The following is a 21,526-nucleotide window of genomic DNA, read 5'->3' as shown; positions in this document are numbered from 1 at the left end:
CAATGTCCAACAACTGACAGCTGTCTACCTGACGACACTGCATTCATTGGCTATTCTGTCTGCAAACATGCCTGTTGTGGAAATGACACAGTGGATTTGTATCTATCGAAGCTGGCCAATGTTCTTAAGTGGGCCTGGCTCGCGGCGACAGCTATATGACAGTAAATGGGAAATGGACTGTAGTTATATAGCACTTTTCTGTCTTTAACGACCACTCAAAGTACTTTCCACTACAAGTCACATTCCAACATACACACACTCGCCTAGAGCGTCTACATCACACATCACTCACACACAGCACGGCCATCAGGATCAAAATCCCCGACCCTCTCATTGGTGGACAACCCCCTCTATCTCCTGAGACACAGCCACCTAGTAATGTGACGTAACATTAACAGAATTAGAAAAAGTGGTGGATCATCTAAACGAGATAATAGGGTCAGCTGAATTTGTACACCGTATCATGCTGGAGAAAATGAAAAAAACAGTATCTACCTGGAAGTAAGAAATTGATCCAATAGGATGCTTTGAAATATAATCGGCACAGGCGCCTGAGCAAGTGGAACTAGGCCTGTCACCTGTCCACAACTTTATGTTGGGTGATATATTGTCCAAGAAATGATTGCGATATTATTAATATTATTGTCATTTCAAGCCCATTTTTGTGAGCTTGCAGTATACGATCACAGCAGACAGGCCAGCAGACAGACAGATCGAAGACCAGAGTGTCTGACTGAACAAACAGTCAAATTGCCAGTGGAGGAAAATGATTTTTGAACTTGTACAGACTTCTTTGTCTAAGTCTTAGTCAGACGCTGGATGTAATTGTTTTTAAATACGAGGATGTGTCGCTACTTGTAATGACGTCTCCTTTCATTCAGCTGCTCTGTGCTGTGCTTTCATCATAATGATTATTCTCTAATTTCTTGAATGAGAGGTCCAACTTTTACTCTGAGGGCTGATTTCACAGGGAGGTGTAGTCCTCCACTGAAATGTCCCTTTTAGTCTTGAGGAGCAGAAGTCACCTTTTGAGTTGGTCATTATCTTAGTCCTTGATTTAAGATAATGTAGGTTAAAATGTTGTGTTTTTGTAGTCCTGATTGCTCATTCCTGTATGACATCATAACTACAGCGGTATGTGGTGTGAGAACAGCTGCCTCTTGAACCTGCATGTAAAATGCATTCTCGACGGTTGCCAAGTGCTTGCTCATTGTGGGAACTGTTGTTAGGTTTCTCTCGACATCACTGTGTAAAGTGCCTTGAGATAATGTATGTTGTGATTTGGCACTATATAAATAATATTTAATCTAATTTAAAGGGGCAGTAAGCCATTCTAAAGCAATAAACGTTTTGTAAAACGAAATAAATATTTCCTCCTGGTCCGCTAGCTGTCGGTTCTGTGCAGTGTTCCCTGGCAATGTTGGCGCCCCAGGCAAGATTTTTGATCGGCGCCCCCTCACCCCCAAGGTGTTTACAGCCCCACCTATACGGCCTATATGTCCAGGGGCAGCTGTGGTTCTGTGTTTGCTCCAGAAAAAAATCGTTCTGCGCTCCAGTCCACTGTACAGCACACAACAATGTAAAGGCTGCAGTGGATCTTACCGTTGTTGGTTTGTCCCTCTGCAGTGCCTCAGCCTTGTCCAACACCTGAACTGATGTCGGTTTCTCTGCGAACACAAACGTAGAGAATCATGTTTCAGGATCACACAAATGTGACATGGGAAGAATTTTTTCTAAAAGTCCATTAGATTTCCTCCTTTTCTTTATTCATGCAAAGAATTTCTAAACTTCTCCACAGAGCTGAGGGCCAGAGAGTTCAGAGTTCAGTAGCTGTCGAGTTGATACTGTGGTCCCAGTTCATGCTTAGCTGCAAACTTATTAGGTTGTTAATATTCAAGCTGGACGACATAATTCCAACCTGCCCCCCGTTAACTACAACCTAATATGCTCTCTAAGGCCTATTGAGCTATTCCCTTCTTGTCCTATTTCACGCTTGGGTTTGCAAAGCCCATTAGCAAGTGATACATGGGCAGTTTATGGGAGTGAAATTCAGATTCAGAATCATATTTCCTAAAGCATAGAATGGGACAAAAGGAACCAGAACACTGCGGTTAGCATTGACTTTTAATGTTATTAAAACTAAGCTGGTAGTTAACAGAACTGCCTCCAAATGTCTCTTCATATCATTGAATAAGCTGAAAAAAGTTGAATTGCTTTTGGATGATTAGTCAAAGCTAATCACAAATTGAACTGTTCTGTGTTCAATTGATCCTCCTGCATGAGTTTATTATTTGAAGGAGAATAAATATGTCCATCACAATATATACACTCCAGCTGTAAGAAGTCCAAATGCATACATGGAGTACAATTTTTCATCAATGACACATACTGCATGTTCTGGTGCAAAATTAAGTAAAATTCATTTAACAATAGTGATATGATAGTGTGTATAGGAAACATCATATTGCTCCCTTCAGGATCCACCTGTTTAAAGAACTTTTATGGTGTTATTCTGACATGGCAGGGCTGTTATGGAAAAAAAGACACATATTCTGGCGTCGTAGGGACACATACTTAGTATATGATAATATATAATAATATGGTGTAAGAAGAGTATTTTCCATTCTTTTGATTTTCAAACATATTTTGCAGTTGAAAGCCTTAAATCATTACTACTTTGAGGGTGAGGGACAGTCGCCCCTGTTTCTCATAGTGACACTTAAAAGATAAATCTCCTCATCAATATCGTCATTGATAAATAATTCTTCTGCCTATTATATAATGTCTGACAGTGGATAAGCAATTACAAGACATTAAGCTGGAATCGCATTCCTATTTGCTCACAGGCTGTATGTGGGATATGCATAACTTCATAGACTTAAAAGTGCAACATTCATTTCAAATGAGTGCAATTACTAACTGTACAATACTTACTCCCCATGGGCAATTATTGTAACTGCTCTGTATGTAGTTTTTATATTTAATATTTTGTACAAATCTGTTGCTTTTAACACCAAAATGTTTCCAGTTGTGGGACGGATAAAGGATTATTTTATCTTATCTTGTCTTATCTTATAGATTCAGTTGGAATGACTGAAAGTGGGGGGGGGAAGGAGTGAAAAATGTCCAGCGTTTGAGATTATTAAAGGGATTTCATTTAGATTGAGCACAGGAGACGGGTTTATCACAGTAATGTTAACAAAGACGAACAAGACGAGCATTTCTCGGTGTCTGTATCTACACTTGTGTCGCTGCAGCCTTTACATTAATCTGCAACCAACATGTAAAGGTACTTGATCATTTATGTAACAGGTTGTACATTGACAGTTATTTTTGTGTAAGTGTATTTAACAAGAACAAAAAAAACATTTATTCTATGACAAGAATAAGAATTTCCACATGAAAAAGCCACTGATCTGGCTTCCCCTCTGTCATTGAGGGGAACGATCATATGTTGATGTTGATTGATCCTTTTATATGCCTCCGATGAGAAAGACCTGGGTCTGAAAAAAACATCTGAAGGACGGATGATGTATGGTAGAGTTAGACTGAAGGCCTTCACACACCACAGGTCTGATGAATAAATGACGATACGAAAATACGAAGTACTTCTAACAAAAAAAATATTCACACCGGCCATGACGCACATTTGAGGTAGTTCCGACGCTTGCTGAATAAAGATTGAATGGATAGATTCTTCAAAACTCTGAAAAGTCAATTCCTTCTTCAAAATGAATGGTTTTTTTTACCATAATCTATTAATTTTCTATGTAAAAGCACTCATGAAAAAAACAACAGCTTGATTGTGAATGCCCACAGCGTGAAAAGACCTTAAAACTACCATTTAGCCGAGTTATGTTGGAAGAAAAACATAATATGATAGTTTGTGACTCCAAAAGTCAAATTGTTCCAAGGGGGAATTTTTTGTGACAGGATAATTACCAGAGGCACTGCCCTTTAATTTTTCCATTTGAGTAAGAGATTCGGAACGAAAATAATGAACAGTTATGAAAAAGAATAGAATTGCTCACATTGTACCAGGGCAAAATCTCAGACCAATTCAAATCTGCTTAAAAAAGTCTTGGCTGGGAGCAGGAAAGTTAGGAGAAACGGATCTATAAGATAGATAGATAGATGTACTTTTTAGATAAAAGACTGATGATCCATTTGTGAATTTAATATAAAAAAATAAGGAAAATTTGTGCATATAAGATGTAATTGCATACATATGTCACGAAAGACGATGAACAATGTGTTAGTGTTCTGTAGGAATATTGATCTTACTGTAAACAGCAACCGAGACAGGGAACTCCATGAGGTTGGAGCCGGACACCACCATGCAGGTGAATGTCTTCTGGTCCTTAAGTGTGGCCTGGGCGATGAGCAGGTTGGATTTGTCATCGATGCTGACCCGGTTGGCATAATCGTCTGTGGCCTGAACTGTGGCCTGGTCACTGTGGGCCTGTTTGATCAACAGATCGCCGGCAGGGCCAACGTCCCTTTCCTAAAGCACGCGGAGACACGGGGAAGAGATTCTGTAAATCACACGCGTGACAGTTTATCATCGCTCAGTAATCATCACAGTTTACTGAGACACAGTTCTGAACCTGACGATCAACAAACCTCCTATGTCTTACTGTGAATAAATGTTAATGAGAATGGGTACAATCTGTCCCGTTTCGTCATCCCTGGTTTGTTATTGTGTAATGTCATGCAAATCATTATTCATGGTCTGGAATTTGTAAAACTACAGGCTCCGGGGCTGGAGACAGTCGTCCACCAATCGGAAGGTTGGCGGTTCGATCCCAGCTTCCCCCAGTCCAGATGCCAATGTGTCCTTGGGCAAGACACTTAACCACCAATTGCCTCTGATGGCTCTTCTGGCAATGTATGAATGTGACAGTGAGACTATATGAAAAACGCATATAAATACATTCCATTTACAAGTGCCCTCTTAGTTGATATAGTTTTGCAAAATCAAATTTCTATTTCAAAATTACATTTTTGTTAGTGTCTAATTCCACTCTGGATTGTGACGTTACATATTTATCCAACAACTAAAATGACATTTATATGAAATTGTGATGGCTGCACCTGTAGCCACACAGCTACAGTGTAAGTCAGTACTAAGTGCAGACACTCTCACACTTTTCTTTGATTTTGATGAGATCTTACAGTCATCAGATCATTACTCCTGCTTCCTGTCTATCAAAGAATTGAATTACCTTTATGATCTACTGCTATGTCCTGAACCATTCAGACCCCTCAGGTCATCTGGGACAGGGCTGCTTTGGTAAATGTTAAATGGACTGTATTCAAATAGCACACACACAGACACACACACCATTCATACACCGTCAGGGAGTTTTGTGTTTTTTGCCCAAGGACACATCAACATGCGGATTGGAGGAGCCGGGGATCTAACCGTGGACCTTCTGAGCCACAGCCGCACACAAGGGCCTGTCTGTCCCCAGCGTCAACACTAAACCAGCAACTCCTAGTTCTAAATTACTCATCTCTGACTTTTGCTCGATTATTTCTTCTTATTTCATCTATAGCCGTGCCTTATATTGCATATACTCAAACACATAAATTATGTCACATTAGTTCTGGTCTTTTTTGGCGCCAAAACTTCATTGATTGTTTTTTTTTATTTTTTATTTAATTTACTTTTCTCATTAGTGCACAAATAAACCCTTTTGTTCAAAACCCACCTGTTACTACTAGTGGCGTAACTGATCAAAGTTTAACCATAATGAGTAAAATATCATTTTACCTTTTTTTTTTTTACTTTATAAAGTAGCGTAATAATTCCTGCAATGTCGATGCAGAGAACTGCAGTGAAAATATAATGATCGGGAGATGTCGAAGGAAGTTGTGTGTTCACGCGAGCGAGGCATGTTAACATCGACATGGCTCATAGTCATGGCGACTGGAGGAGCGCAAGAACTGGAGGAGCCACCTGTATCTTTAAGTCTCGTGTATGGGAGCATTTTGGCCTTCCTGTAAAATACACAGATGATGGTGGTGATCCGCGGAAATATTGGAAAACAATGACTGTAAATACTCCTGTCGCGAATGGAGAGGTGTGTGTGTGTGTGTGTGTGTGTGTGTGTGTGTGTGTGAGTGAGAGAGAGAGAGAGAGAGAGAGAGAGAGAGAGAGAGAGAGAGAGAGAGAGAGAGAGCGGGGAGTGTGTGTGCAAGAGCATGGCTCGACCCAGTGAGGGAGAGAGAGTTGCCGGTCAGTCTGTCTTGATCTAATAAACAAGTGTAAAGAAGAAGTCTCGTTGTCCTTTGCCTCACTGGTGGGGAAAGCGAGGGTGTTGGATCCGCAGCGAGACGGTGAACATCTCTCCCCACCGACTGATTCAGTGATTCATGCCTCATACTGCACTTTAATTACATTTTTTGCAGATTTAATTTAAACACTGGATTTGAAGGTCATTTTCATTTAAGACCATGGGCAAAAGTTCTCTGCTTTATGTGTTCCGGAAAGCAACGTTATATTTGCCTCTCTTTTTTTTGGCTGATCTGAAAAATGATCTGATCCGTGACTCAAAATCCATTGCAACCCTAGTGAGTACTCATGCCTTCCAGCTTGCTCCCTCACAGACATAAATATCTAAATACTGTTTCTTCTAAATAGATAATATAATAAATTATATAAACTGAGGCTATATCAATATATCCTCAATATATCTTTTTTAAGTTTTGCCTTGAAGTTCCATAGGCATCTCTTCTGCAAACATCCTCTGAATTTGATCAAGAACTGCTTGAAATTACAACAGTGTACGCCGCTGGTGGATTTTGACCGCTGCTGCTAAATCATTATTAGGGCCCGAGCTCCACTGACAAAGTCAGAGTGAGGGCCTATTGTAATTGACGGAATTGTTATTATTATGCAGCAAATAAATCTCTTTTTTGAGGCACTAAACATGCTCGGACCTGCCCAGAAATTTGCATATGCATCAGAACTATCAACAGTAACTACAGTTTGTCTGATGGTGATGTGTGATGGTGCAAAGGTAATTCTGGAAAAAGGGACAGAAAGAATGAATAATTGGAAGAATCAATGTTGTTAGGTATGTGACTGCTAACCGCTATGGGACGTGACTACATGAACTTTGAAAAAATGAAGACATTAATGAAGTCTACTTTTTTTAAAGTTTTTTTTTTTGATGAGACAAGAACGAGACAAAAACTTGATGAGGAAGATGTATGCAGTTGCATCAGGAAGACGGGGCCGTAGATGTCTTAAACAGAAGTATTTATTATAAGAGCTCAATATTGAGGAGACTTCTGGTACGGTACACAGATCAACAAGTGGTCAGGTGCATGATTCCCCAAAAAAACCTCCCTGTCCCAGTCAGAGTGAGGTATTTAACTCTCTGAATCATGTCGTCATCAAACAGATAGAATGGCTCCACGGTATCTCCTTAGAAAAGCTCTGTCTGAGTATGATCTAGGACTCCCAGAGACGGCGACTGTCCCGGCCTGCCATAGATAAGATAAACCTCGCACTGAGAGGACAGGAGGGAATTTCCACGACGGTCAGTCAGTGGCTGCTGGACCGACGAGATATCTCGACTAGATTTGGATTTGGAAAAAGGATTGTTTACTTTGCAAGCCCACCCCCAAAAAAATTCTTCAGTAAAAATACTGATACTATGCTGTAAAAACACTATATTTCCTACAATTAAAATGCAACACTGCGAGCATAGTCAGGAAAATCTACTTGAAGTATTGAATATAAAAGTACTCAATTATGCAGAGAAGTGCCCCCTGACAGTTATACCATTATTTCTTTAGGTTATTATCGATCATTGAATGTAGGGAAAACATTCAGGAAGAGTATTAATAATGTTTGTGTGCGATCAGTATCTGCCTGGATTGGGTGCTTTGCCAAATGTTAATTTAAAAAAAATGTCCTATACAGTAGCCTGCAGCGTTTCCCCTACCATTAAATTAATTTGTAAAACCTTTTTTTTTTTTGTATCTTACATATAATGCCAAGCAGAAGTCATGTAAGGTCACTTTCCTTATACACCTTACTCCTAGTTCCTGTATAAAAGATTGTGGATGAAACTTAACTTGAACTCTGTGAAAGCTGCTATACCAAATTAATTTTACTTACTTACTTAATTCAAAGAAAACCCAAGTTTAAAATGCAAAACCCGTTGATTACATCTTTAGTCTTCCTAATTCCTAATTCCAAAAAAACAATGTAACAACTGATATGACAGTGTGTATCCACACAAGGTACGACCAGTTATTTCAAATGGTCTTTGTCCTCTTGTTCACTGAACGCCTTGGCTTCAGTGAACCTCAAACTCTTCACAGATTATATCAATGAGCGTCAATGAATGTCTACTTACATATTTCCACTTGATGAACATCAGATCTTCTGGTAGCGCAGCTCCTTCGTTGCACGGTATGACAATGGTCTCTCCATACAGGGCAGTCACTCTCTTTGTACCCAACACTGCAACACAGAAGACATCAGGCTGTTAGCATATTTTATATATACAAGAGATCCACAGTGGGAATTTCACCTCACTGGTCCAATCTGGGCTCTGTGCACGAGGACTGCTGCGGCGTGCTTACATCATATCACAAACATGTTACAGTCTCATAAGAAACCCAGCAAACAAAAAAAAGTATCATAGTGCTAGTGGGATTCACACTGTCATCTATTGGAGCCTTTCATCGATGGTGAGGGGCAGAAAGAAAAGAGGAGAATATAAAGCCTAATATATTATCATAGTGTTTTCAGACTCCCTGAAGGAGTAGAGATGTCTTAAAATGGATGGTTTTCAACAAAGTGAATAAAAGTTACACCATGCTACATTGTCACTCCAAAATGGCCACATTTCAAACACACGTCTCATTAAGCTTGATGGCAGATGTGCGAGAGATTGTGCTTCGCAGGTCAAGCTCGATGCGCCTTGTGCTCTGCAATGTCACCACAAAACAAAAAAAACCTTTCCTCTGTCCACTCACGTCAGGGAGCACTGAGGTGCGGGGGTTGCTATGGTGGCACGGATCCGGGTATGTGCAACGTGGGAGGAGGGGGAGAAGGAGGAGTGAGAAGATGGATGGACGGAGGTCAGAGCAGTGTGGAGGGACACTAAGGTCTCCACGCTCCGACTCCTTCTCTTTGAGCTTTTGTCTAAACAGGCTGAACAAGGAGCGCTTGAGATTCTGGTCATTCCAGGATGATGAGGAACAGACAAAACACCGGCGGCTTATGCTCAAGCCGTGCCTCAGGCTCGGCTTTTCATATTTCCTCAGCTCGGAGCTACATTTTACAGCTATCAAATCAATTACAAGAAGTATCAATATGTATTACAAGTTTTTACTGTGGACAATCAAGTATTAAAACAAACCTCACACAACAACACAATGCTTTAATTAGGAAAAGCATAGATTCATTTTTCTCTCCCATCATTAACTTTGATGTTATAAACAGGGTCAATTGACTAGTTTATGAAAGCAATTAAAGGGACTGACCAATTATGAGATGATTGAATCCAATATTCAGCATTTTTAAGGATTTGGCATTTTTTATCCAATAAAATATATCTGCTTCAGCCGCCTCTCCACCTGTAGTCACCACTCTGTGGTCTTGTGCAATGTCATGCCCACAGTACTATCAGTCAGCCTATCATAACTGACGGCTACTGTATACACAACTGGGCGCGGAGGAATGTATAGACCAGGGCTGTTGTGCGAACACAGCTGAGTGTCGAAGGTGAGGAGACAGATCACAGAAATTGCAAACATCACGGTCGTCTACACTGGAGTTCCAAAATCACGCAGAAATGCTGGGAACCGAAATTGAGACGATACACTGGCTAATGTTACTTAAAACACATTTTACTCAAGGGTGAGTAAAATTACAACTGTATGTAATACTTAAGTTATGAAGTAAAACTACCTACATTTCTACAGAGTTTCAGGTGAGAAAAAAATAAACCAACCCTCCTTCATGAAGGTTCTTTCTATTATTTAACCTAGCTTCATTGATATACATGGGGTGGACAAAATAAAAGAAACACTTAAGACACAACGGTGGGTGTCCATAGACTTTATGTTGCAGTAGTTTAGTGTTGGAGTTTGTGTTATTCTTAATTTTAACATCAAGATGTTAATTTTACTGCACGTTTGTCGTTTGAAAATATCGTTTGTCGGTCTCCTTGATGGCTGATAATCAGTATTAGCCCTGAAACAAGGATTCTAAGGAAAACATGCGCACAGTTTTTTACTAACGCTGCCATTTCATTACTGACTGTATTGAGGTTCTGAAGCGTCCAGACCATGCTACATGCTTTTCTTTGCCTTGTGGATAATTTATTTCACAAGTAGATGTGTCCGACACATGAAAGGAAAGAAAAGCAATGACTTTCTAACAAAGAAATGTGTTGATGTTTTTCTAAGTGACTGTATCACATCCTCACCTGGTATGCTATTTGACACATGCCAGTCTCTGGATGAAAATGAATAAATGACCCCCTTAATCCAAGACTTTGATCAAGATTAAGTCAAAATCTGCGACATTCTTCTGTGCCTTACGATATAAATAGGCATTGCCAGTTTTGACTCGTGCCTCCGTTAATTCACTGGCAGAGAACAGCCAGCATTGTTGGAATGTCTAAAAAAACATCAATTGTTTGAACTTCCAGTAACACAAAAGTCCTTTGGTTTATTTTGCATTTCAAGGAAATCGTGCACAAAGCTGCTTTCAAATTAAAGCAACCCTGTGTGCAGGGTGCAACGTTAGTTATGGTTTAATGAAAAAGGACTGTGGAAAAAAGCTACATGTTTTCTCTGGTAATGCAACACACGGGTCACGTGGGAATTCGGCTAACTGGCGCAGCTAAATTTATCATCTTTGAACACATAACAACAGTTACAGAGAAGTAAACAAACTGTCTGAGTGAATTCGAGCTGGATGGCAAATTATGAGAATGCCTGGAGTGCAAAGAACAAAGTGGTGAAAATAAAAAGATAACTTGGTTTGTTTAATGCCCGGTTTCTTGTCACTGGATTTCATATTTAATCAAAAAGGGACAGTTTCAATGACATAAAGAAATTACAAAGAAAGAGTTCCCTGAAAATTGCCAAAAATAAAATGGCTGCAAATCGTGCATACATTTTATTCAGGGCTCCAGAGTGTGGGCCTTTGTCTCTGTTTGGCTCTGACCCTGGTATTCTTCTTCGCTGAATGTTGGCAGGAAAAAGAAATCCGTCGTATAAGCCTTAATATACTACGTGTGAAACCTTGTAGGCTATCCCGTTCCTACTTGGGCGACAAAAATGAAGAGAACTATCGATTATTTTTTCATAAAGAAAGATGTTATTTCCATAACACCTGTCCCTGTCCCTGAAAAGCCCAGCACAGACACGACATCATCAGCGGAGATAACTGCTTCACCACCTGTCTCCCCTTGCGCTGGTAAGATACACAACGTCCTGTCCCAACATCCTCGGTGGAGATGGCCTCATCCAAATCCAAGTCAAAGCCCATCACATCCAAACAGGCCAAAGTATATGTGTTGCGGAAGGAATGGCTCGTCCAATTTCCGTGGCTCAGATATGCTAAAACTGCCAACATTATGCATTTATTATAAAAGAGTGGACGTAAATTATGTGCTGGTGCACCTAAATGAAAAAGTTTGGCGCACCAGTGCAAAAAGTTAGTCTGGAGCCCTGTTATTTATATTCACATTTAGACATTTTTATTACCAACTAGAGGTAAGTTTTGGTGAGTGACATCACCCAAAAATAGCTATCTTCTCAGGAAAGATAAATACGTGTCTAATGCTCTTATACCTCTTCATTTTTTAACAAAAACTATCTCTGTAAAGTCTCAGTCTCAGTCCTGGACAGAACCCCAGAGTTTTTCAAACTAAAACGGGGCCAGCAGTCTTTCCAGAAGTCTCTATTTTAAGGACTGGAAGGATGTCAGACGTAAATGTGGCAACAGTGATGCCTTTAAAAACTAAAAGCGTATTTGTAGCCTTAAACTACGGACTCTGTAAGAGAATGGTGTCAAAGCAGATAAAATAAAATCAGTTTTAGTGTTAAATCCAGAGTGCTACAATGGTCCTTGTATGGACTGCAGTGCGTTATGCCTGGTGGTCACAGCGGCAAATGCTCACAAATGAATACAAAGCAAACAGGGCAGCCAGGTCTTTCCGCCAGTTCATGTAAGAATGTTGTGACCTGCTGCCTGTCAAATATTCTTATTAGAAACACTTAACAATAACGTTTGCCAAGCTGCAACACCACTATGAATCTGACACAATACTCACAGTGATTTTGAGCATGTTTTTACATTTACTAATTTCATTTTATTTGTACTGGATGTCCCAATCAAGATTTATTGCCCCGGATCCCGATACGAGTCATTTAATATTGAGTATCTGGCGATACTGAGTCCCGACCCGATACTTTTTATGTATTTTCCTAGATGGGTGGGGTCGCAGGTATTACGTCAGGTGTGCGACAGTAGAGTATACACGACGGAGTTCGGGAGACATGTGTACCATGGCTAATTGCAAATGCTAACTGTTGAATAAATACGACGTTAAGACCAACTCAACTGTGTGGTGATTACAAGACAGTCGCGTGTTTCCGGTGTAGAGTGAAGCTCAACAGCTGCAGCCAGACCCGCTTGCAGCATGACGTGAAACAAAGGATCAGGCTGAGGCGAGTGCCCAATAAAGCCAATCCCGATCACTAAAAAAATGCCTTGATACCGATCGTTGGGATAATGTGTACACTTTCAGGGCCATTTGTTGTTTTTATTACCTTTCTCCTTTAAGCATCATTGTTAAAAAAAATGCCTAAGAGAAAAGCAGGCGTTTGTTTGCCTCCTTAATCTCTTTATCTCTTTAAGTCCGACACACAAGTCACCCAGTATCTGTGGCATCACACCAACAAAGGAGCATCCTCTGTCAGGGAGCCAGCCACAACCCCAGAGCATTGTTCACACAGGTGGGAAGGAAGCCATAGCACCTTAGCCTAGGTGATTAAGAGCTGGAAATAGCAAAGAGGAGAAGAACTGTGTGTGGCCTAACTCATTATGTTTCCAAAGATCTTGACTTGACCCACTGGTTTGTGTATTGCTGACATAATCGCTGTCAGCCAACTGGAATGCATCCTGTGTAGTGCAAATTTAAAAAACGGAAAAAGCTCAAGCAACAGTTTAAAGCTAATTATGTCCGAGTGAAGTTCACATGTTGTACTCCAAAAAATGTCCTGCCAGGCTCTCTAGCACAGATGAATGATTCTGCAGGAATCCTTTTATTAGATCTGGGAATGGGAGTGAGGTTATAGTAAGCAGGCTGCCTTCCACTGAGGCCCACTGACTGGCCTCATTTTCCACCCTTATCTTCATCTATCGTCTACCAAAGACTTTAAGAACATCAGGAGGGTTTCACTCTTTCCTTGCATGTGAACTTTCTGGTTTGACATCTCTTGGTCCAATACAGGCAAGTCGGTAGTTTTCTCTCAGTTCGAGAGCAAAGCTACTTAGGATTTTCAACATTGGCCTGTTTTTCTCCTGCTACACTTGGAAACTGCCTTTCACAAACAAAAACCTGCAACCCTCTCTGTCCTGGAGGCATGTATTTGTTTGCTCTGGCAGCTCTAGCACAATAGTGCTTATCTGATGATTATCTACCGGCTGAACAATGTGTTCCGCAGGAGACCCAAAAAAAAAAAGGCCTTTGTGGGGTCGCCCCATCCAGCCGTCATCGCTACAAAAGCATCTAATCCGACTCTCCAAAGTTGGCCCTTTGCACTTTTTCAATGAGATGCTGTGTGTGCAACTGGGATTTATTTATTCCCCTCACACCTCCTCAGAGCATTCTTTATTATACAACAGCAAAGAAGATGCAGACAGGAAGAGTAAAGGAACGGTAGATTTTATATTTCCCATCCAGTATTTTGAGTGATTTCATGTTTTTTTTTTAATGTACAGTATATCCATGTGTATGCAATATGCAGGTGTATGATGCTCATAACACAATAAAATCACCACAGCAGTAAGATAATTTGGTCATAAATTAATCTGAGTATTCAGAGTCTTACTTTTAGTTGGATTAAACTAAATCAACCTTATTAAAATTTCCCAAAATGCCTCCAGTACATTACCAGCAATACTGATGCCTGGGGGCCAGTTTTGTCACTATGCACAGGAGACATCTCAGAAGGGCCCACGGGAAAAGACTATTCTAACAGGCTCATAAAGACTTCCTCGTGCAATAACTCAGGCCTATCAGCGCATCAAACTATTAGCAAGTCCAACATCTTCTATGACCAGACGACGAGTTTGTGTGTGAACCAGCATATCGCCCCAAACCATGACAGCTTGGAGCCGTCACAGTGAAATGGGATTCCTTGTGTCAAGCAATCGACCACCTCCCTCCAGAAAAATTTTTAAAAAAGCAAAAAGTGGTGAAGCAGTAGTGGAAGTACGGCGGATTTAATGCTGGGTGACGATATAGAGCATCGATAAACTTGCAGATACGTTTTTTTTTTTTAAATGATCTAATATTTTGGGATGCTGGGTTTTTGTTTGTTATGAGCTGTAAGACATTATCATCAACATTGTATAGTAGAAAAGGCTTGAAATATTTCACGTTACCAAAAATGAATTTAAAATATGAAAAAAAAAAAACTTTTCCATAACATTAAATTTTTGGAGATACACATGTAGTAAATCATCAGATATTTTTTACACCTGTATCAATCTAAAAGAAGGATTTCCCTTTTTTCAGTTTCTGTTTTTGGGGGACTTCTGACGTGTTGTGGGTTTCAACTGACACAGATGACGAGCGTAACCTCGAGCTGCTTTACTTATTGCCAAACCAAATCCACACAACACACAGAGCGTCCGCTCAAACTACTTCCTGATTCTCAATAATGTGGTGGTGCTTACCACCACAGTTTCTTGCTGACGTCCATCGTGGGCACGACAAACAATTCCTTTTTCACGTGTATCGCATATTTTCCCGTGTCACTTTTCGCATGGGATTTTGTGACAAAACATGCTTTGGAAACATCTCTCCTGGTGAAGGATCGTGTAGTGTGTGAGCCCCCGTCGCAGATGTGTCACGTAGTTTGAGCAGCACATAAACTGAAGGCCTGCGATTACAGAACAGCACGTTGTGTAGTATGAACGGTACAGAGATCGTATGACTTTGGAAATCGTGTAGTGCCCCGAGGCATGAGAGTGGTGCGCCTCCGTCTACGATAGCAAAGGCCAAGACAGACAGGATTCTGAAGATGGGAGTGCTGTCTCGTTGACATTTAATACAGCTGCTGGTGCAAACAGATGTTATGGGAATGCAGTAAAGGCATGGCCGTCAACCCATACAGCTTCACAGGCCCATTCATTCATCAACCCGTCCAATTGCTGCGTCGGAGCGTTCATGTATAAAATGCCATCCTGGTCATTTTTCTCTGCTGCTACCGACCTTGTGGACAGCTGGAGAAACATTGGCATGTCTGCTGTTGCTCCAATATCCGAAATGTTAGAGGGCAAGCACTCGTTCAGGCGGGGGGTTGATTAACATAGCATTAGCATAACAACACTTGCACTTGTCTCCACTCTGAAGCATAATGGGAAAAGCTTGACATTGCTGTGATTACTGTGATGGGTGGACAGCTCTCCTCTCGCCGATGAGTTTATATGAATGCTGTGTGTCTGCTGGATGGTGTGAAATTGCACTGGCCTAACGTGCCCGAGGGAAGGCGTGTGCGTGAAAATAAATCTGCCTCAGTGCAAAATGCAGTTACATATCATCTGCCAGAGCAGCGCTTAATGAGAGATGATGGAGAACATCATCCTCACACAGGCAGTTTTCCTGTTGAGCATGTGAAGCTTAGATGTACACACTATCAGCAGTTCAGACGGAAATTAGAAATGGTCTTTCACACAGCACCGCCTAGAGAGAATGTAAAAGTTAGTCTCTCCCTATTTGACACCAACATTATCACAGGATAGTGTTTGTGTGGTTTCTCTGGTATGTCACATTCAGTGTCACTAATGAAGCGACTTCAAATTTGAAAAAAAAAAAAAGAATAATGTTTCGAGTGTCGAACACTGAGTGTTCCACCTTGCCCACATGAGACCCACAACCTCAGGTTTCCCAAACAGCCGCAGGGACTTAAGGCCCATCCTGGGGAGTGCTGTTTGAATTGAATACATAAAATTACTTCACTTTGCCACAAGCCGTTACAACACTGGGGCTGAGCAAAGACCACCACCTTTCAGGAGCTCAGGCTAAACCAACAGAAAGAATATGGCCTCCTGAATGTCACGAGATAGAGGCAGGGTACGGAGACAAAAACATTCATTCTAAACTCTGCTCATGAGTGAGCCAGAGAGGATTTTGCCAGGGTATAAGTTGCCTATCTGCATGAGTCAGGGCAGTGATCAAAGGCACCCTGAAAATCACACTAGCGAACTATGACAGCAGTGATCTCACTGTCTGTTGACACAACAGCCTATGCAGGTAGGGGAAGATGTTTATACTCCACCGACACAATGTCTTTCGCCAAAAACGTACTACAGACTTCCTCTTGACAGGCACCGGACCAGCCTCCCACTGTTAACATGTGTCCTGTGATGGCACTGCTGTTGTACAGTGCAACAATGCATAAAATATACAATGCCTGGCCACACTAAACTTTCATAAAGGGTACTCCAATGATGTAGTTCTGCACTTCACTGAAGTTTGTGGAACAACCACAGACATTTTTAAATAGTCAAGATAATCTTGACGTTTAGACACACTCCAAATCAATATATCCTACACTTGGAGAAGCAAAATAATATTTTCATTACACTGCCCTACCTTGTAAACACTCACAGACTTTCAGACACCTCATAAGTTAACAGAACTGTCTCTTTTATGATTTGGCATTCAGAATTTCCTTCTGTAAAAAATTATAGATATACAGAGTCCTAGATGTACAGAACTTGGATTTTCACTTAAAATTATAATTTTTTTCCATCAGTTTCTTGGGGCGTCCACGCACTTTTCTGTAAAATTCACAAGATTAATTTGACATCAAGGGGTTTTAAAGGAAAGTGGAAGATGTTGTACGTCAAACAGGAAGTCAGCACGTTCTTGGACTAAGCACACTGACATGTTTCCTGTTTTTTTTTTGAGGAATGTAAATATCAGGTAAGTTGAAGATGGAGACATCACAACAATTTTCCTCGGATACCCAGATCACTGCTAAGTAGTACGTCACTTGAATTCCTCCTCTGCTCCTGTCATAATTACTATAACCACAAGAGGTCGCCTAACAATTAAACGCTACTATGGGTCGTAATAAGCTGCTGCTCAATGCAGATCACATTACTAATGCCCTTTTTAGTTCAACTTAATTTCACCAGAATGTGTCGTAGTAGATTTTCATTATTTTTTTTTTTAGGTCTGAGCCGAAACCTTTACGAGGGTATCAAAGGAGGGATTGCCTTAAATCACCATCTCAGCCATACCCAGTCTTAATGTTCTGTGCTTTGAATCAATGAGGTCCAATTAGACATAGCCCAGAGAGAGGTTTCATGTGGAAGGAATGAAATCCGCAGCCAACCAAGGCACAGTTATAAGCACCAGTGAGAAACCTCTTTAAATCACAAATTCACAGAGGTGTGCTGTAAACTTGGCCTGCACTGCATATTATCATCGTGTTTATCCCTGCATTATGTACAACGTGACAGTACAGCTAAGTGACTGTCAGACACTAACTACCTCCTGGAAAAATGTACTGCCAACGTATGGCACAGTGGGGCCCCTGTGGACACTAGCATTCAGTAAAACACACAGGCTCTCTAATCTGCAGTGGCTCTGTCTCAAGAAGTTGGAAATAAAAGGCTTCTTGAAACCAAAGTGGCCTAACGTCCAATATTAAGGATTTCTAAAACAAGGCTACATTTTCTTCCCCACTGCGGTTCAAGGAAATGAACTACAGTATTGGTTTCCCCCACAATTTTTTGTTTCTTTTGTTTGAATTGGATTGTCGTCTTCTCATTTGTCTTGTTCATTCTGTGTGCTTCTTGTTAGTTGCCATCACTTTTTGTTGTATTTCCCTATAATTGTGTCAGCTTAGTTTTAATTTTTTGCTATCGTTTGTATTTCTTCTGAAGTTGAGGGAAGGTCCCTTGCATGAGCCTGTGGCTTCATGACCTTTCCTTACACATTCTTAGTTTTTCATCATGTGGATTTTATGCAGTTATGTGTGCAAATAAATAAAAAAAATGATATAATGAAAAGTATGAAATAAAGGGGAAGAGATGCTGGCCAAAGTACAGTATTCAAACAAGTCAAACGAGTTGGAGGCTCAAGGAAAAAAAAGTCCTACTTGAATGCATTGTGTTAGGGTTGCAGTGTTCCACACAGCAGAAAGAAAACATAAATAATGGTCATGTGTTACAAATTGTCACAGGAGAGAACAATTCAGCTGCACTGGTCTGCGCCCTCTACCCCATCCACACAGTGGGGGAAAATGAGCGGCTGGCACTTCCACCAGTCACACATAATGGTCCGCACCTGGTGGAAATGCAGCCATGCAGCTCTCCTTGCCAAAAATAAAAATGAAAGCCGTAATCTTATTTCTAGGGGTGTAATTGAAAACAAGTCAGTGTGCCAGGGCCAGGAAGTGTAAGTGAGCAGATGGTAATTAGCTCCAGCGCGTTCCGTGGATCCGATTAAAGCCGACCTCCAGCACATTAGTGGGGAGACATGTTGATCCCGCAGTTTACGTTTCAACTTGAGCTTTGCATGTATGGAAAACTCTAAATGGAGACTGCCTCCCCTTCCACAAAAAAATAGCATTCTACTTTGAACTGCTTTTGGTAATTCAAATGCATTCCCACTGCAGAAGCACACAGCATGGCATATTGATAAGCATTCTGCAAGAGATGGTGAGATGAATTACTCTTACCAAGGTCAAACAGCCATCATGTTGTATGAAAACATCTTCAATCTTGGCTGTCATAATGCTTGCGAAATGAATCTGAATCTAGCAGCTGAATAGAATCTAATCTTTTACACAAACCAGTAATCCCGCTTTTCATTCTGGACAGTCTTTTTTTTCTCCCTCGAGACGCCTGCAGATTTTCCTCTGAGGGATGCCGGGTTGAAATCAGTGGGATTTGGAATAACTCTCACAGGTAAATAACGGATACAATGTCAGCACTTAAAGAGGACAATCCTGTACCATCTGCCCAGTCCCTCACCCCAGTGTAAAACTACACCTCTGAATCACTCTGGAGGCCTACAGCCAAGCTGTTAGGGTCACTGGCAGTAGTGGATTGGCTTGTTTGCACTTAACAGATACTGTGTCACCAGCTCAAACGGCAATCGAGAGTCCATATGTATGTCGATGAATATGTCAATGTCTGCCCGCAGCACCATCTGTATCAATCTGAGGTGAAGCTATAGGGAATACATTTAAGTCGGTAGTTTGAACTAGTGACAATGTATACCTCTCAACTGAGTCTCACATTTCAAACCCTCATTTTTTAAAACGCCTTAGATGATATGCCAAAAGGTCCTTTGTGATTGGTCGGCAGACGGACATTGTTTTCTGTAGGACAGTTTGTCTCAAGAATTTACAAAATGTTGTTGAAAAATCTGTTGCAACTGTGGATAATAGAAGCACAATGTCCTCACCTCTATGCCTTCTATCATTTCCAGGAACATAACACATAGCACAGCATTTTAAAAGACCCAACACAGAAATAATCCTTTTATTTTTATTTATTTTTTTTTACATCTTTTGGTCTTTTTGGGGGCATTTTTTATACTCGATTGTTGTTGCCAATAATCTGGATTATTGTGGTTTTCTCAACACAAAAAATAGATAGAGTTCTGAGTGAGATCAACACCACAGACCACACCCTTTGTATTGAGGGTTTGACTGTAAGCAGAAAGAAATTCATGTGCTGTCACATATTTTCTGATTTGAAAACAAGTCGTGTTTATTGAAATAACAGAGGAATAACTTTTCATGGTCGAGTAGACCCTTTGATCTGTTTCAGAGTGGGAGCTGCAAAACCACTGTCTTGAAACCTATCCCAGTCGCCACACACAGAGCTTCAAAACCCAGTGAGGCTAATCACAGCTTTTGTTACGGTACAAAAATGCATGCAGGAGGTTTGAGCACAAATGAGGGAGCCTCAGATGTTCCTGGATGCCGCGAAAAACCCTTAAATCCTCTACAGCTGAAGATACTTTTCCCCAGATGAGGCTGAAAGATCCCATGTGGAGAATCACAGGTCATGGAACCAAAGCTACATTTGTTGCTATTTTCATTAGTTTCAAAGAAATGTGTGAAGACAAGCTACTATGTGAAATGAACACATTTATTTTTCACTCTATTGTAGAACAACAAACGCTACGACAGCGGACGTGGGGGTGCGACCTTTGGCCTGGCAATAATAAAATCATTTTTATAATTAGCAGAGTGCAACAGATGCTGAATTTTAGGAGCTGTCTGTAGAAAAGGCCGAGTCAGGTTTGTTCAGACTCCAAACAACCCCCCCTTACTATTCCATATGTCCTCTGCCCTTACTTGTCTCACATCTTCCTCTCTGTTTCTGGCACACTGACTGACTTTGCTGCATTCCAGCACAGGCTATAAATGTGGACAGTGCTAGCTGGTTTAGACATGTCCCACCTGTAAAAACCTACAGCTTTAGCTTTTAAACACCATCACTGCATACAAACATATATCTTTTGATGGCCTGAGTTCACTCAGGAGCAGAACAAAAGGGAACATGTACACATATGCATAAAAAGTTATGGGTTAGGGTTATTGTTAATTCAATCCCACGCCCTCCAGAGCTGCTCCGTTAATGTTATTGACATGTTTAAACCTAACGGAACTGTGCAGGGAATCGATCCATCCCGTGCTGAAGGCAGTTTGACAAAACCTCTAAATTTTATCTTGAAATCACAGTATAGAGTTTATCTTATCACAGCTCTGTGAAAAGATAAACACTATACATGAGATAAGCGAGAGCTCTCACAGAACCTCACTGACAATGACAATGAAATTAAATGATCTGTTACTTTAGGTTTTTGTTGTAAATGAATGTGAACGTGTGTGCACTGTTAGACATATATACACTTCCCATGTGATCTGTTCAATGCAAGTTGCTGCAAGTCAGTCTGTGTGTTGCGTGAATTACTTTGAAGGGGATCTGACTGCATTGCATTCGTCTGTCATTGCACATTTAGAATAGCAAACTAAGCAGGGAAATATTAAACAGATCACAAATTAATCACTCCGTATTTTTTTTTCTGTGAAGTTAAACAAAAGAAATGTATTAACTTTCCTCAGTATCTCAGACACATTTACAACAGCTTTAATATTAACTATAACAAAAACAAATGGTGAGTTATTCCCCTTCAAAGGTCCACTCAAATCTCCCCCACTGTTGAAAACTTTACAGCAGAAAAAAGGAAGCCAAACTCCTTAATGCATGGAGAAGAGAGAG

At 40.7% G+C, this 21,526-nt stretch overlaps 1 protein-coding gene across 2 annotated transcripts in view; it reads right to left on the bottom strand.

The window, feature by feature from the left end:
• Nucleotides 1-21,526, bottom strand: part of LOC118300154 (CD166 antigen homolog) — a 74,108-nt gene that overhangs the window by 24,805 nt on the left and 27,777 nt on the right. For both annotated transcript variants that reach the window (XM_035624302.2, XM_035624303.2), the window contains exons 2-4: nt 8,376-8,482; nt 4,285-4,504; nt 1,603-1,667 (exon numbers count right to left, since the gene is read on the bottom strand). In XM_035624302.2, the coding sequence (XP_035480195.2) occupies nt 1,603-1,667; nt 4,285-4,504; nt 8,376-8,482 (392 nt within the window). The remainder of the gene's footprint in view (nt 1-1,602; nt 1,668-4,284; nt 4,505-8,375; nt 8,483-21,526) is intronic.

This window comes from Scophthalmus maximus, chromosome 2 (assembly GCF_022379125.1).
Source record: "Scophthalmus maximus strain ysfricsl-2021 chromosome 2, ASM2237912v1, whole genome shotgun sequence".
Lineage (NCBI taxonomy): Eukaryota > Metazoa > Chordata > Actinopteri > Pleuronectiformes > Scophthalmidae > Scophthalmus > Scophthalmus maximus.
The sequence above is the reverse complement of the archived record's forward strand: the minus strand, read 5'-3'. Positions and strand labels throughout refer to the sequence as shown.